Genomic DNA, 16,004 nt, shown 5'->3' on the forward strand with positions numbered 1-16,004 from the left:
AAAAAAAAAAAAAAAAAAAACCTAGTATGTCAAGTTGTTCAACACAATTGGCCAATTATTAATACATTCATACCCTTAAGGAAAATCATATGTATACTTCAAAAAAAAAAAAAATTAACACACACACAGACGGCTATAAATACAGGCCGGCTCACACAGACGGACGGAACGGGGGCGCAAAATAGGAAAAGTGGAAGCGCGATCACGGGAACGGAGCCTCGAAATCTAACCGACGAAAATAGAGGTCGTTATGGCGTTTTAATAGAAAGAACGAAACTTGGGGATCCTTGAGCGAGCAAGAGCTCTAGAAGAAGGCTTCTGCTTTTTTTGCGGTGGTGAGGGACGTCACAGCGGGCGGTGGCTCAGGTGGTTAAGGCATTGATTGCCTGACCGCCGATGCGGCCCTTCTGTTTCGTACCATAACCATAACCAAAAACAAGGAGATCGACTTGCTCATTTTCCATTGCCATTTTTCGTTTCTTTCATTTCAAGAACAATCATATATATACACTCTCACCTCCTTCTCCTTCACCTGTGCCACCGTCGCATACTTGTCATTTCATTTCCGAAGAAGCCTCCAGTCGCATTTGGCCCGGTACATTTATTCTCTGTAATATGTAATGTGTTGGTTAATTTGCATATTCAAATCCCATAGTTTATGATCGAACTTTACTTTCTTCGAATATTTCATTTCATGTAATTTCATTTTGGTGAAGTGAGCCAATATTGTGCTGAAATTTGAAGAAAAAAAGTTTCATACTTTGTTGCAGCGTGGCATTTGGGAAAGATCACTGTTTCAGTAAATAACTCAGTATCGAGCCGATTTCTTACCAGGTGAATTGTAATTTCTTGAAAAAAAATAGTTGATCTGCGAAAATCCTACCAGCAATATTAACATGTTTATTGGAAATTTTGGTAGCAGCGGAACTGTTGACCGGTCATTAATGCAACTGAAAAACGTACTCCGTGATCTGTGGATCATGAGAGATGAGCTGATGAAGAAGCCGGCCACGGCTGGAGGGCCAGAGAGAAAGAAGATGCGCCGTCGCCGGACCAGATCACATATTGCACCTGAACAGCCATTTTCACCGTTACCAGCTGAGCAGCAGAGCCAATGGGCAGACATGCCTCCTGAGTTGCTTCATGACATTATCCAGCGCGTGGAAGAAGACGAGACCTCCTGGCCTGCTCGGAGGGACGTCGTTGCTTGCGCTTCGGTTTGCAGATCATGGAGGGAGATTACTAAAGAGATTGTCAAGACTCCGGAGCAATGTGGCTTGCTTACCTTCCCTATCTCACTGAAGCAGGTATATATATTCTACAGTATTAGTTTCTTGTGGTTTCCCATGTTGCTAGTGATTAGTGAAGATTATTTACTTTCCTCATGCTTGCATTGCATATAATCTTCGTAGCCGGGGCAGAGAGATTCTCTGATCCAGTGCTTTATTCAGAGGGAAAGAGAAACTTCGACATATCGCCTGTTTCTCGGTTTAAGCCCTGGTAAATGTCTCAATGCTTCTTCTCATAGGATCATGATGTTGATAAATTAGTATGCTAGGCTCTAGCTAGCAGTTAAATCAATGTGGACTAATTGTTTGCATAAACTTATAGCTCTCTCCGGGGACATGAGTAAGCTATTGTTGACAGCAAGGAAACTTAGACGGGCAACAAGTACAGAATTTGTGATATCTTTGGCTGCAGATGACTTCTCTCGAGCAAGCAGTTCTTATGTTGGAAAACTAAGGCAAGCTCAAGGAATCTTTGTTATTGCCATGACTGATTCCATTTTTTAACTGCAAGGACTCATTTTTTGTTTTGTTCTTTTTATGTGATTGATTGGGAAATGTTGAACAGGTCTAATTTTCTGGGATCCAAGTTTAACATCTATGATAGTCAGCATCCACATGGCTCTGCAATCCAAACAAGTCAGAAGTCGCATAAAAAAATGAACTCAAAGCATGTAGTTCCAAGGGTACCTGCTGGTAGTTATAATGTTGCTACTGTATCTTATGAGCTTAACATCCTCCGAACAAGGGGACCAAGAAGAATGCAGTGTGTCATGCAATCGATTCCCATCTCATCAGTTCAGGAAGGAGGTATTGCGCCTACTCCAACTGAAGGTGGCGTTGCGCCTACTCCAACTGAAGGTGGCGTTGTGCCTACTCCAACTGATTTAGAAGACTGTCTATATCAGCAAACCTCCCCATTGCCAGTTTCACAAGGAAAGAAGCTGCTGGATAATCTGAGCTGTGGTAGCCCCAGACGGGATTTGGAGCATGATGACATCAGTGACCCTCTCATTTTGAAAAACAAAGCTCCTAGATGGCACGAGCAGCTGCAGTGTTGGTGTCTAAATTTTAGGGGCCGCGTTACAGTGGCCTCGGTAAAGAATTTCCAGCTGGTAGCTACTGCAGAGCCTTCACAGAATGTCTCAGCGGAAGAACAAGAGAAAGTTATACTGCAATTTGGGAAAATTGGTAAAGACATCTTCACAATGGATTATCGATACCCTCTGTCTGCTTTCCAAGCCTTTGGAATTTGCTTGAGCAGCTTTGACACAAAACCAGCCTGTGAATGATTACTGTCTCTTCTCATCATGTGACTCATGTTCATCTTCCCTTAACGTTAACTGTATATATTCGTTTGGATTGAAGCACTGTAGGCTATGCCTTTTTGGTGATTAGCTAGTGCTTTACCTGAAGTCGCACGAGGTTGTGTAATGGCGGTAAAGCATAATAATGTAAGTTGGCAATTTGTTTGTTTAAATGAAAGCGCGCAGTTAGTTGTTCGACCCCTTCCAGTGTTTCGTTTTCCAGACTCTTTGTAATAAGCCTGTTTGCTCAAAGAGCGGTATATTTGAAACGTACGTCGTGTGATTGAAGCTTGATATTTAGATCCATGTTTTACATAAGCAATAGTAGTAAGCCTGAATGGACACAATAGACTTAGGATCCATAAACTTAATATGTTCAATTTGTACAACATGGTTTCTGTTATGTATACCATTTCTGTTTACATATCTCTGGTAGCTCGTATGAGTTCAGATACTACATGGTTAATTAAACAATTCCGATATCTGTCTCCTTCCTTTGTTTTCCACAAACATAGCGGCAGCCATGACGCCGAGGCTTGGCGGGATTATCTGGTTCTGAGTCACTTGATTCCAGGAATAGTCCTTTGAGGCATCGCCGTCTTACAGCGGATTCATAAGTGAGCCTATCGGCAGGAGTTTGGATGACTTGAGACTTGTGCGTTTGGTGGGAGTCTGATTCTTTGTTTGAATTGATGGATTCTGGCGGGTTTGATGAAAACACAGCAACACCTGGATCCCTTTCCGTGACAGAACTATTGCATACAATAGAGTTATTGACGCTCTGGACATTGCTGTTGATGTATGTGCTCCTTTGTTGATCTCCCTCATTCTTATGGTCCTCCAAAATGTCTTCCCTAGTGCTTACCTCTCCATCAGTAGTAGCTTCATTATCATCTGGATTGAGCTTGTAATTGTGGCGTATGTGCACTGCTTCTTCTCGTTTTCCTGGTTCTGAGCTTAAGTTCATTGCTGCTCCTCTGTTTTCTCCCGTTAAGGTCACAACACCAACTGGCTGATCAAGCATTTGGTGTGCACTAGCGAGCTTATCAACCTTGGAAACATCTTCCCTGATTTCTTTATTTGGAGGAGCTTGTTCCGCAGTTGATGCAACCATCTTTCTAATAGACACCCTTGTGGAGTTCCTCTCATCAGAGCCTGTGGTGGCTAGTATCACTTTCGTCTCAAACTTCTCTTTCTTCTCCTGTTCTGGTTGCAATGCAACTCCATCTTTGGTGTGATTTCCTGCGTCTATGGCTGCAGCATGAGGTTCAGTGACCCTTTCTTGCTTCTCGTGCCGCTGATCTGCTTGCAATGCACCTCCAAGGGGGTCTTTGGTGTGAGTTTCCAAGTCTGTTGCTGCAGCATGAAGTCCAGTGACCCTTTCCTGATCTGCTTGCAATGCAACTCCATCTTTGGTGTGATGTCCTGAGTCTGTCACTGCAGCATGAGGTTCAGTGACCCTTTCTTGCTTCTCGTGTCGCCGTTCTGCTTGCAATGCAACTCCAATGGGGTCTTTGGTCTGATTTCCCAAGTTTGCTGAGTCCTTTGCGGCAGCATGAAGTTGAGTGATCCTTTCTTGCAATGGTTTTGTGTAACCATTGGTCTTTTCTTCTACTGCCGGTGCCTGCACTTCTTTCTCCGCTTCTTTGGGCTCTTTTGACTCTGTCTCTGATTCCGAAATCTGCTTGTGATCTGCATTTGGGGTATCAGAATCTGATTTATCAGATGAAGCAAATAGTTGTATACCCTCAGGAGAAGTTTCACGAGTTTGAGAGGTGGTTTCTCTAGGAGTACTATCCTCAGCACCGGAATCAGTTTCAGATATGATCTCTATTTTTCGACGATGTTTCTGTGGCTGAGATATTGCTTCCTCTACTGGTTGAGATTGAGAGGATGCAGGTGATGGGGGAGAGCTTTGTTGAGTGGTGGGATGTGATTTCCTTGATGGAGATAACCGAGACGGGGATTGAGTCTTTGGGGACTCACTGGCTGCATGAGATGGTGGAGGTTCAGTTTTTTGAGGCTTCTGAGATTGTGAAGGAGTGTCCTTCACCGGAGCTTTTCCTGCTGGCCGAAATGGTGGCCTGTCATCAGGGACTACTGTGGAGGTTGACTGTGCAGGATTTTTGGTTTTAGGTTCATCTTTAGTACGGGGACTATGACTCCAAGGGAACCGGAAGCGAAAGGAATGCCTTTTGTCTGCCATGAATGGTTTGGAATTGGAGATGAAAAGGTTGGCTTTGTTGATGGATGCTTACCATGTAATGAAAAATGTGGTATATATTAAAGTTGAATCTGATACCTTACCTTCTCCCTGGTAATTCTGCTTCAGTCACTCACCCTCTTTACAATTAAGTACTTCTCAAGGCATCGTTTATGACTTAAATGGAAGACTAAGCAATTGCTTAACTCAGAGTTTCCTTATCTAATAGGTCTAGCATCTCTTAGCTTCAATTTATGTTTTGATATGATTCTCCACCTTGTTTTGGCAGATCTCCAAAAGGCATGCAAAGTATATATACTTTGCCGGAATGCTGCCATCAAAACCATTGGCGTAGTGTACGTGACGAGATAGATTGCTACAGTTTCAACAAAGGATTGTCTCTGTTATGAAATTGAAACTTGAAGTCCAGACTCAAGAGTACTTGCCTTCTTCATCAAGCAAGAAGTAAACTTAGTCACATCAAATCCATGATCACCTGAACAAGTAATGTGATGCAAAGAAAAACTAAGGTCCAAAGAAATGAAATTTCCTTCCTGCAGTTTTTCAAGAAAAGAATATGAGGAAAGTATGTTTTGCTAAGTAAGAGATGACCTTAAGATAACATGGCATGCTGCTACATCTTCTGCTTCAAAACCTTGCTCTATCATCCTTCATCAGGGAAGCGTCGACCAGTTTCAACAGGTTCTGGTTTGCTCTCAGGTCTGTTTTACCAAAAGAAAAATTCCAGTCCCATAAACAGGAATAAGAATGCAAGGAATTGTGAGGGCTGTAAGATCTTGCCAGGGAATACTCAAAGCTGCAGCTCTGGAACATTCGCACGGTAGAGGAATTGCTAGGATAGAGAAGTTAAGTTCAAGCTGTAAATGGCGCTCTCCAGCCCCCAAAGGATTGGAGAATATAACTGTGCAAGATGTACTAATGAACAAGAGTGAAGAAACTGGACCTTGGCTTTGGTGCCACACAGATGACACTGTAATTGATGCAGTAAAAAATGTATGTTCCAAGTCTCCTGTCCATGTATTGTATTCTGTAGTAGGAAAATCTTAACCCACTTCTAATTTATATATCGATGAGAACGAAATTGCAGATGGCTAAGAACAATATAGGGTCATTAGTTGTACTAAAGCCTGGAGAGCAACAATCTATTGCAGGAATCATCACAGAACGAGGTAAATTAGTTACAGAACTAACTTCATATAGTTTTATCAATTTGTCGAATCTCAATCAGTTTTTACTTTTTACTGATCCTATTGATGTTGGCATAGATTATCTGAGGAAAATAGTTGCACAGGATAGATCACCCATCTACACAAGGGTCAGAGAGATTATGACTAATGAGGTATAGTTGAAGACTGAAGTTTACCTTCTACACACTATTCTGTTATAGAATCATTTTTGACTGATTATTTGGATTCTAACTTCAACAAAGTCTTTTTACCTTTGACAGAACAAATTAATAACAGTGACATCTGACACAAACATTCTTCAGGCAATGCAGCTTATGACAGGTAATTAGCACATAAATTTGAGTGTCGTAGCAGTTGGTTAAATATAAGCACATTTTGAAGCAAATTTAGTAATAATCTGTTATCCCTAACAGAGAATCAAATACGGCACGTACCGGTCATAGATGGCAAGCTAGTTGGCATGATTTCAATCAAAGATGTTGTTCGAGCAGTGGTGGAGCAGCAAAGCGGGGAATTGAAGCAACTAAATCAGTACATTAGAGGAGATTACTATTGAATCTCATGGCAGTTGCATTTTCTGTTCACCAAAATGGTTGTATTAAAACATAAGCACACACTTGTAACTGCTTCCCACATAAAGTCTTATAGTTTACACATACAGCAGACTTCCCATTTTAGTTAATGAAGTACAAAATAGGAAACATGGTTTCCAACAATCACTTTTATGTGATGGGCTCACCTGTTCTTTTCTCTTCCAGACCCCATTTCAAATCGAAACCCAATCCAATCTCTACAAATCCAATCTCTAGATCATAAGGTCATAACTAGTGAGTATCAAACAAACGCTATTCGTGATACTCTTTGCGCCCTAAAATAGAAAACAAAATATATACCCTATCTGATAGAGAATGTAACCAAAGATTGGTTGTAGATTCAATTTCAATTCTTCAATGTATGCCAGATTAGTTATGTCCAGCATGATATTCAGCAAACCATATATGACCTATTTTAAGCAAAAAGATTTAATTTGCAATTCCCATTGGTGCAAAAATGAGCTCATTCTTCTCCTCCTTATCTTTTCGAACATTCTGTCACCAAGGGATTCTTTTTCCAAGTAGATTCAGCAATCAAAACAATTGTGACATTCACTCTAGATATGATCCCTTTATTCAGAAATTCCCCTCAACGAGTGATCCTCCTCAATCCTCCTCAAAGCTTGAAGCTTTCTGGAGGCATATATGATTGGACCCAGTTTATCAAAAGCTTTATGTTCTTCTTCTGCTAGTGCCATCTTTACTATATACATTTGATCCAGTTAGATACATTATATATAATGGGACTTACTATGCAAGTCAAATGAATTAAGAACACAGATTCCTCAAGAACTAATTGAGAGGAACCCAACTATATCACAACTTTTCCTGAAATAGTGGACTGGAGACCACAAAAATTCCAGAGATTGATTTGGTGGTTATTTTTTATAGGTTTTCTTGGAACATTAACCTGAAAATGTTATCGCCTAGCCGGACCCTCCTTCATGCTTGCAGCATCTGAAGCCCAGAATCCGTGCAACTTGTCTGAATGGAGCAAACCTCATGCATTGGACTCCTGATGATAAACAACGTACATGTTGCACATTTCTGTTCATAATGCAATTCATTGATTCAATCAAATGTGTTTCTCGAAATTACAGATGATCGTATACCAGATCATCATGTGTATTTCTTAAACAAGTACTGTGGGCAAAAATATTAAGTAGTTGAAGGGTTTGTCTCTCATACCATATGATATAACATACATATTGCAAGTGTGTCTAATTGTGTGACACACTAGGGCTTTTGAAGAGGTAAATGATCATTACATGGTCATTTAGTTGCTTATTCAATCAATGATAACCACACATTTTATGAGGCATGTTATACCATATGGTATACTAGAATTTTCCGTAGTTGAAATACGTTGAGAAAATTGATCATAGGTTAAAAGTCGTTATTGATACCGTGCACATGGATGCGTGACAAAAAAAAAGAGGATTCAGAGCACCGAGATGCACATAAACCAACATTGTTCTTGATTCTCATTGCCATTGCTGCTATAGCTAGCTACCATTGCATGATGTTCATTGACTATTGCAGCAAGTAAACTGATATGAACTGACACAAAATCTAAAGGGCAAACTCTTGGTGATTCAGATCGACCATCCAGCAAGTAATCAACCATTTTGGAGTGTTGCTCATCAGAGACGGACCATCTCCAAGTTCCAATATCACAACTACGTCCAAATCTATCCCTCCTTTAATTTCTTCGTTTTCCCTAACTATGAGACCCCACTGATCTACTGCTTTTTTGAAACTTGCTGCTCGACTCTGACATGCTAAAAGATATGGAAGAGAAAATGGAACAAGCAATTGACAAACAAAAACGACATAAATTTCCTTCATGCACGCAGTACATGGTCTGAAATTCTGAACGATGATGATGAATGCAAGACAACTGAGAACAGTTTAATTTCTTCTTCTTCTTGCTTCCGTTCAATTCATCATCATCTATATAATTGTATATCTTATCCTGCTTCGAACTCCTGAGTCCTAGCACTTATCCATATGTCATGCTTACAAGAGAACTATTTCGAGTTTATAGTATGAAATACATGTGACTTGAGTATATGATCGGTGAGCAGACATATCACGTAGTTCTAACGCACATATAAGATTTTTATTATACTTACTAATTACATATCATCTTGTCATTTTTAACTAAAAAATATTAAAAAGACAGTATGCTTTACGATAACAAAGATGTCAAATTGAGGAATTTAGAATCTCACTCGCTCTTACGTACCCACACTAATCGGGATCTAATCCCAACCAGGCTGTAAATTCTCAAAAATTCCACTTGATGTATTGGGAGAAGACAAGAGAGGTTAGAAAATGATCAAAATATACAAGCTAGCTATTGCTAAATATCTCCTTTTTGCTTATTGTCCTTCATAGCGTTGAGTCACAAGGTAACCGAATCACATCTTGTTTGTGTCCCTAGCTAAAATATTCGCCAACTTGCACTATCCCACAAGCCCTTTTCTCCTGCTTATAAGGAGAAGCATGGCAACCTCTTTCCCATACCATCAACCCCCCTTGACTCCAGTCTTCTAGCTCATTGGCTCTAGCCTGCACCCAAAACCTCTTTAGTTTTCTGCATTCCTTATCCCCACTCTCAAATTCCACAGAATTTTCCGAGCTCCGATCCTCCAGTTGTTTCTGGTTCATTTCGAGTAATGGCATCCCTGACTTCGTCGCGGAATTCCAACTCCTCCTCCTGGACGCCGAAGCAGAACAAGCTGTTCGAGAAGGCCCTGGCTGTGTACGACAAGGACACGCAGGACCGGTGGCACAATGTGGCCAAGGCTGTGGGTGGGAAATCAGCTGAGGAAGTCAAGAGGCACTATGAGATTCTGGTGCAGGATCTCATGCATATAGAATCTGGTCAAGTTGCTATACCCAATTACAGGACTACCACTGGAAGCAGCTCTAGAGGAAATGCTGATTATGAACAGAGGTATAAACCTCTACTTTAAACCTCCTCCATTTTCTTAAGCAACCATGATACTGATATCGATCCCTTTACCTCTAAGCATATATAGAAGCTGGTGCATGTATCAGAATCTTCCTTTACTGCCTTAATCTCATCAATCTACCAAGTCATGTATATATGGATCCAAAAAACTTGATTAGGTAGGAGGTTCAAAATAGGTACCCAGGTATATGAACTCGTTATGATATTCCGGCTTGGGATTTCCATCACCGAGCATGGAAATGCATGAACAACTTTGAACCAAGTTCAGAAGGTGTGAAAATAGAAAGCATTAGTCTCCAACTTCACAGTAATTTGTTCGAGAATGTCTAAGATAGTGAACAAGCGTTAGGGGATTAGGATCTAGCTAGCTTCCAAACCAAGAATAGTCATTTGGTATAGGACACCAACAGAATTTAGGTTAATTTGTAGGTAAGAAAGCTCTAGGAGTTCATCATCACCCTTCCACGTAAACCCTCGTGATAATGTCATCCCCATTCTGGCAGCGTCGACAGTTCAGACACGAAAACTTGATTCAATATCTCTAAGTTTTTATATGTCTTTCCTAATAATTTGTTATACTGTATCCACACATGCACTCCATACTATATATAACTTGAGCTTCTAAGAAAACTGCCACATGAAATCTAATCCTTACTTATTTTAGATCTCAATGCACATGGTTTTCCTATGATTAAACTAGTTTTTTCTAAACCAGATGCTGAGGAATCGTCGTGTGACGCCATACGTGACACAACGTACCCTTTTAAATTACTTATCACATTCCTTCATTGATCCCCAGAGGCTTGGTAGCTAGCGCGCGGCACTGATCTGTTGGATCTAACTCTGCAGCTTTTCTGGTTTAAGAGATTCAAAGAATCACACACAATACAATAATCAACGATAGAATAGAATAAGACACCTGCTTACTTCAGAAGGAAGCTCCCAGAAGAAACTAGCTAATTGTGTCTCCTCAGCTAATTAATGGGACGTGGGCTTAAGATAATCTTAGTTAAGCTCAAAGATGCTCATTGTTTTAGTCGACATAGGCAACTTGCAAGTTTTTATATGACTCTATACAAGTTTTTTAGCATCTTAAATTTCTGAAGTTTTATTAATGCTAAATTTTTCTATGCAGGCTTATGAAGAATCTGAAGATCTGATGACGAAATGTAAAGACCATATGCATTGCTCTGTGATGCTGCTGCATGCCTATTAGTTGCTCCTTCCTACCAAAGTACCAAGTCTGAATGTGTTACCACTTTCAAGGACTAACCCTCTGTGTTTATTATCTATGGTTCTGAATTTCTAGCTACAAGAAATTAAGTAATATATTATGTGTTTCCGCCTCTTTGTGTATAGTTTGATTTCCTTCGTTGGGTATCTTTTTTTATACGAAACAAAATCTCAGATGAACGTACTCAAACAATAATTCAGAGTGTAACACAAACTCATCAATCATCACCATGCAGACAATTCATCAAGAGCAAATACATATATTATTCAGAGTGTAACACAAACTCATCGATCATCACCATGCAGACAATTCATCAAGAGCAAATACATATATTGGACTACTTTGAATATGATATAGCATATAATTAATTATATCATTAGAACGCATCAGATTCACAATCAATCAAAAGCGAAAAGTGTAATCGGCAATTGAAACTAAACAGTATTAAATCGAGTTGTAAAACAAGCTAGACTCAAGAAAATCAATCTCAAATTGTTCCATTGGGATGAAGAAGTCACAGGGATCACCATCACCCTGGAAATGCATACGCAAATAAATCAAGCAGTTAGATCTAAACCTCCCACTGGTTTAATTTTCTTTTTGAATTGGAAAAGAATGAACTGTGAGAAATCATAAAAGGCGGGAACCAAAAAAAAACAATTAATGGAGATGCGGGGTATCGATCCCCGTACCTCTCGCATGCTAAGCGAGCGCTCTACCATCTGAGCTACATCCCCTAATGGTGAACAGTAATTAATTACTTTACTGTAGAACCATCAAGTAATTTCTTCCTATCAATTTAGCACATCCGACTATCTCGATTTTCTTACATTTTTACTTCTAAAACGGGAACATTTCTGTTGACACATATGCGAGTGGAAACGGGCAAGTGAAGATGGCCTCTCAACTCCCTATTTGTAATCATCTCCACAGCAGCCATTGACTAATTATAACCCCAGGATTAGTAACCACAAGACTATAAATCAAGAACCATTTTCATCGTAAGGAAATAGTTCAAATAATTTATCTACCTTCTGAATTGTATTTGGGAAGAAACTCTAATCGAATATCAGAAAAAATGGCAAAGACCTCGTTTGTGTGCATCTTCGCATTGGTGCTGATTATATCAGTTCACATCCACACCGTGTTTGGTCATGATCAAGACAATAAAGACATGATGGATAAAGCCGGCGACGCTGCTTCATCGGCAAAGCATGCAGCGGAGGACTTGGGACACAAGGCTTCCAATGTCGCGCAGAACGCTAAGGACACCGGCTCGTCATGGGCTGATTGGTTTAAAGGCAAATTCTCGTAGGTTAATCGGCTTTCCACTACTCTTCTGATGCAAATTTTACTCTATACGCCTAATCGCATTATCACGTACATTCAAAACTTACTTACATTTGCCTGTATTTCACTCCTTTTTCCAGATTCGACGCAAGCGTGGGAGATGATGACCACGATCATGCAAAGGGACCTTCCAAACCTTAATCTCGTTGCTATGACAACTTAGTACATAAATAAGTAAAGACCGTGTGTTACATCACTAACGGGAACCCCTAATTCCCATTGGTCTTAGGAGTAGTAATAAGAATGAAGAACATCGCTCAGTCTCGACTCTCGTAGCGAAGTGACATGAAGATTGAATATATCATTGTAATTATGAACATACGTACATAATATGATCTGCTTGTGCAATTTGATGCACTACATTATTCAACAAGCTCTCAATTCCGTATTACAATACGTTTCCAATTTCTAAGAACGTACTTCAACATTTATACGTTGTATAATAGCATGTATAATATCTAAATACAACACTTTTTATTCAAATCAAGGTGATTCAAAGGAATGGGAAATATTACCTACCAGTAGCAGATCTCTGGTTTGGGCTTAGGCCCACTGGACTCGAGAACTTTTATTTGGTAGAAATGAGGGCGTCTTCTTCATCTTCTTCGTCATAGTCAACGTTTGTGATGACGCCGTTAAAAGCAGCCAGGCAAAACCTCCTGGACCGTTCACCTAAACCCAAACAAGGTCGACCGGTTTGGTTGAAAGAGACCCCAAGTGCCCTGGTCAGCTCTCCTACCCCATCACACAACATCATCACCCTCTCACCAACGGCCAGGCTCTCTCCCCAGGCCCGCATCACGAAAACATCGCTGACCGCGAAGCACGCGATCACCTGCGCATTTTTCTCCCTCGCCGATTCAACGCGTTTGACGAAGCGCGTGCAGCTCGGCGAGAACGGCGCCGTTACGCCCACCAAAACGACTCTCTTTCCCTTACAGAGGCTGGAGAGAGTGATAGACTTAACGACGTCGTTTCGCGCGAGGTACGGGAGGGAAGCGTTGGGGAGCTTATCGCCGACTGAGAAGAGGAGTTTGGTTGGTTTGGTGATCGTGGTGGCGGAAATGGGCCGATCGGGTGGTGGGCCAGGCGGGCCGTAGAGGCTGAGAAAGGGGGAGGGTTGGGCCCTGAAGTTGGGTTTGCGGTGGGTACAGGAGGCGGAGATGGATTTGTGGGAGGTTGAGATTGAGAATTTGGTTTGGTGAGGATTTGAGGAGGATGATGATGAGGAGGAGGATGAGGTGACCGGGACGGTGGCGAAGGTAGCTGCAATGTTGTTGATAGAGGCTGCCATGGAGGTGAGAAAGAGGAGAGTTGAGATTGGGTGGGTGGAGAATGGTGGAGGGTTTTAGAAGGGGTTGGGGATTGGTAGGGTTTTAAGATGGTTTAGTCAATAAATGTTACTGTTTCGTGTGGTTTCAGCTGTTGGGTAATTTACAGGTAATTGGGATTTTACAGCCAAGAGTAGCTAGGAAATGTGACAACTGGAAATGATAAGGCTATCAATTCTTGATATCTCACACCGTCAATATATACACAATAAACAGTGGCCAGGTGGCCAGACACTTTTAATTTGTGTCAGTTGTGTGGGTTTATGGTCACTCCGAACTTTCATAGCGGTCGGACAGAATGCATAGTTCGATCATTTTACATATATACGTCGCCGAGTAATTAATATCAGATCTAGCTAGTATATGCCTTTAGAGAACCCTAATATTGTAAAAATAATAATGATCTAAGCAGTGACACGACTCAAACTAGAGACATTATGAAACTCTAACAACACATAAATGTTATCCTAAATTTTCACCTCATCTGGATAAACCTAGAGTCACTAATCATATTGTCACAAAGAAATTAACCTCATACATTATTATTACAGTGGATCTCCAAACTCCAAAAATTAGTGGAAGGTTGTGATTAGAAAAATTGAAAAAAAAAAAAACATCAATGGTCCAGAAATTGCAACCTGTCCAGCATTTCAACACATTTGACTTCTTTCCCTAAACAGAAGTGGGATGGAGACCACAAGAAAAAGTAGAGACCATAGTATCACATAAATGGAAAATGCAGGTTCCACATAGCTCGAACAGCATCATTCAATGTTTCAATGGCATGGGAAATTTAAACTAATACAGCATTCTGTAAATTAAAACATAATTAACTACTAACTAATTAACCCAGCTGAATAGTAGTACTACTAATCAATTTAACAAGGATTAATCGAGTTCCAATGATGAAGAAGAAGAAGAAGAATCATGCATCTGATCAATCTAGCTAGCTAGCAATAACGCATCTCCATCGGTCCAATTTATACATACCAATCTGAGCTAACTTACACTCATCACCAAGTTCAAGCTCCAAGCGTCTTGATCATGTGTCTGTTGTTCCTCCTTGACCTCCTGGCTGTTGTTCATGAGCTTCAACATTATTCTCCAATGCCAGCTGACTTGTGGTGGTGGTGATGTCATGGTCATGGTCATGCTGCATCTTCTTCACTGTGTTCTTGTTATTGTGCATCCAAACCCTCAGCACCTGCCTCTTGACTCCCACCTCATCACAGAACCTCTCCACATCCTCCTCATCCTGCTTCTGAATCCTCCACCCCACTTTCTCCGCAAACTCCACCATCCTCACCTTCTGCTCCGCCGTGAACTTCGTCCTGAACCTCTTCTTCGACAAGCTATACGGCGGCGCCACCCCACCTCCTATTCCATCCGCATTGTCGAAAACGTTCAGATCCTCACTCGAAGACTCTCCTCCTCCTCCTCCTCCGCTGCCTCCGAAAGCCACGCTCATGGGTTGAACGATAGAGAACTTCTGGTGACGGTGGTGAGGTGACGGCAGCGGCGGAGGGAGCTGGATAGGGCTGAGCATTATGCTTCGTGATCTAGACCCGTGACCGAACGGCGTCATCGTCTCGCCGTCAACCTCCTTACGGTGGAAGTTCCTGTGACAATCACAAGCCGCGCATTTCAAAGCTTCAAGTGTTCCTTCCTCGCCGCAAGGCATGAACTCTCCGCAGCCGTCGAAGACATTGCCGCCGATGTTGGCCGCGTGGTTTTTCAGACATTCTCGGTAGCGAACGTTGCTGGCTGTTGCTAACGTTGGTGTCTTGGACCTGGCCACAGCACTACTGGGTACAAGTGCGTTGGAGGCGATGACTCGATCTGGATCTGGATCTCTTGTGGGTAGTGGGACTGGTTGAACCACTTGAGCATGGTGAGGCTGAAGAGGGTGGTGGTGGTGGTCTAGGGTTTGGTGATTGGCAGTGAAAGCAGAGAGGCCAGCGGGAGTACCATTATGAATATTTCCAAGCCTTCTTTTCTCTCCGCCTCCCGATGATTCCTTGGTCAAATGAGTGCCACCATAGCTCAGGGCTGCAGAGCCTGACGTCCTCATTTCATTGTCTTGCGTTCTAAAATCCATATAATGTTTTGGGTTTTAGGGATTCTAAAATCTGTGTTTAATTAATACGGAAAGCTGTTGAAAATTAAAGCATCGCAAATCTAGCTAGTAGCTGGGATCTTGTGCTTAATTTATATAAAAAGAAAAGAGAATAAAGGGATCGGAATGAAGCTGGACGAAGAAGTTAAGTTTGAGATAGAGGAGGACAAAAGGGAAGCTAAAAAGCTAGCTAAACCCATTAAAACCCATGCCGTTATTCTCCACAGTTAGGATCAAACGGAAACGCAGGATGAGAAATAAGAACGAAGAAAACGGGTACCCAACTCACAGCTTCAGGAGAAAAGAGAGAGAGAGAGAGAGAGAGAGAGAGAGAGAGAGAGAGAGAGAGAGAGAGAGAGAGAGAGAGAGAGAGAGAGAGAGAGAGAGAGAGAGAGA

General features: G+C 41.4%; 5 protein-coding genes and 2 non-coding genes across 7 annotated transcripts; 4 read left to right on the plus strand and 3 right to left on the minus strand.

The window, feature by feature from the left end:
* The first annotated feature begins 800 nt into the window (after positions 1 to 800).
* LOC101296927 (tubby-like F-box protein 5-like) lies at positions 801 to 2,578 on the plus strand. Its single transcript, XM_004291821.1, has 5 exons — positions 801 to 834; positions 923 to 1,307; positions 1,413 to 1,500; positions 1,612 to 1,744; positions 1,855 to 2,578. Exons 2-5 carry the CDS (start codon positions 945 to 947, stop codon positions 2,576 to 2,578), a joined length of 1,308 nt encoding a protein of 435 aa, XP_004291869.1. The 5' UTR covers positions 801 to 834; positions 923 to 944.
* Positions 2,579 to 3,059: 481 nt separating this feature from the next.
* On the minus strand, positions 3,060 to 4,799 carry LOC101304745. Its single transcript, XM_004293153.1, has one exon. It carries the CDS (start codon positions 4,797 to 4,799, stop codon positions 3,060 to 3,062), a length of 1,740 nt encoding a protein of 579 aa, XP_004293201.1.
* A 765-nt stretch (positions 4,800 to 5,564) lies between these two features.
* Positions 5,565 to 6,576, plus strand: LOC101305045 (CBS domain-containing protein CBSX3, mitochondrial-like). Its single transcript, XM_004293154.1, has 5 exons — positions 5,565 to 5,810; positions 5,905 to 5,986; positions 6,083 to 6,156; positions 6,265 to 6,325; positions 6,418 to 6,576. The coding sequence occupies exons 1-5, from the start codon at positions 5,565 to 5,567 to the stop codon at positions 6,558 to 6,560; spliced, it is 606 nt and encodes a 201-aa protein (XP_004293202.1). The 3' UTR covers positions 6,561 to 6,576.
* Positions 6,577 to 9,278: 2,702 nt separating this feature from the next.
* On the plus strand, positions 9,279 to 10,737 carry LOC101297214 (protein RADIALIS-like 6-like). Its single transcript, XM_004291822.1, has 2 exons — positions 9,279 to 9,559; positions 10,713 to 10,737. Exons 1-2 carry the CDS (start codon positions 9,279 to 9,281, stop codon positions 10,735 to 10,737), a joined length of 306 nt encoding a protein of 101 aa, XP_004291870.1.
* A 738-nt stretch (positions 10,738 to 11,475) lies between these two features.
* TRNAA-AGC lies at positions 11,476 to 11,548 on the minus strand. Its single transcript has one exon. It is a non-coding gene; the product is annotated as a tRNA-Ala (tRNA).
* A 278-nt stretch (positions 11,549 to 11,826) lies between these two features.
* On the plus strand, positions 11,827 to 12,529 carry LOC101297509. Its single transcript, XR_184110.1, has 2 exons — positions 11,827 to 12,122; positions 12,242 to 12,529. It is a non-coding gene; the product is annotated as an uncharacterized LOC101297509 (transcript).
* A 1,860-nt stretch (positions 12,530 to 14,389) lies between these two features.
* LOC101305343 (ZF-HD homeobox protein At4g24660-like) lies at positions 14,390 to 15,563 on the minus strand. The gene has a single exon (XM_004293155.1). The coding sequence runs from the start codon at positions 15,561 to 15,563 to the stop codon at positions 14,535 to 14,537; it is 1,029 nt and encodes a 342-aa protein (XP_004293203.1). The 3' UTR covers positions 14,390 to 14,534.
* Between the last annotated feature and the right edge of the window lie 441 nt (positions 15,564 to 16,004).

This window comes from Fragaria vesca, linkage group LG2 (assembly GCF_000184155.1).
Source record: "Fragaria vesca subsp. vesca linkage group LG2, FraVesHawaii_1.0, whole genome shotgun sequence".
NCBI classification, from domain to species: domain Eukaryota; kingdom Viridiplantae; phylum Streptophyta; class Magnoliopsida; order Rosales; family Rosaceae; genus Fragaria; species Fragaria vesca.

Coding starts and splice junctions, on each gene's coding strand:
- LOC101305045 (XM_004293154.1), top strand. CDS start 5,565: ATGCAAGGAATTGTGAGGGCTGTAAGATCTTGCCAGGGAATACTCAAA. Junction 5,987..6,082: donor AGGAATCATCACAGAACGAG/GTAAATTAGTTA, acceptor ATGTTGGCATAG/ATTATCTGAGGAAAATAGTT. Junction 6,157..6,264: donor GAGAGATTATGACTAATGAG/GTATAGTTGAAG, acceptor TACCTTTGACAG/AACAAATTAATAACAGTGAC.
- LOC101304745 (XM_004293153.1), bottom strand. CDS start 4,799: ATGGCAGACAAAAGGCATTCCTTTCGCTTCCGGTTCCCTTGGAGTCAT.
- LOC101297214 (XM_004291822.1), top strand. CDS start 9,279: ATGGCATCCCTGACTTCGTCGCGGAATTCCAACTCCTCCTCCTGGACG. Junction 9,560..10,712: donor AATGCTGATTATGAACAGAG/GTATAAACCTCT, acceptor TTTTCTATGCAG/GCTTATGAAGAATCTGAAGA.
- LOC101296927 (XM_004291821.1), top strand. CDS start 945: ATGCAACTGAAAAACGTACTCCGTGATCTGTGGATCATGAGAGATGAG. Junction 1,501..1,611: donor GTTTCTCGGTTTAAGCCCTG/GTAAATGTCTCA, acceptor ATAAACTTATAG/CTCTCTCCGGGGACATGAGT. Junction 1,745..1,854: donor TCTTATGTTGGAAAACTAAG/GCAAGCTCAAGG, acceptor AATGTTGAACAG/GTCTAATTTTCTGGGATCCA.
- LOC101305343 (XM_004293155.1), bottom strand. CDS start 15,563: ATGAGGACGTCAGGCTCTGCAGCCCTGAGCTATGGTGGCACTCATTTG.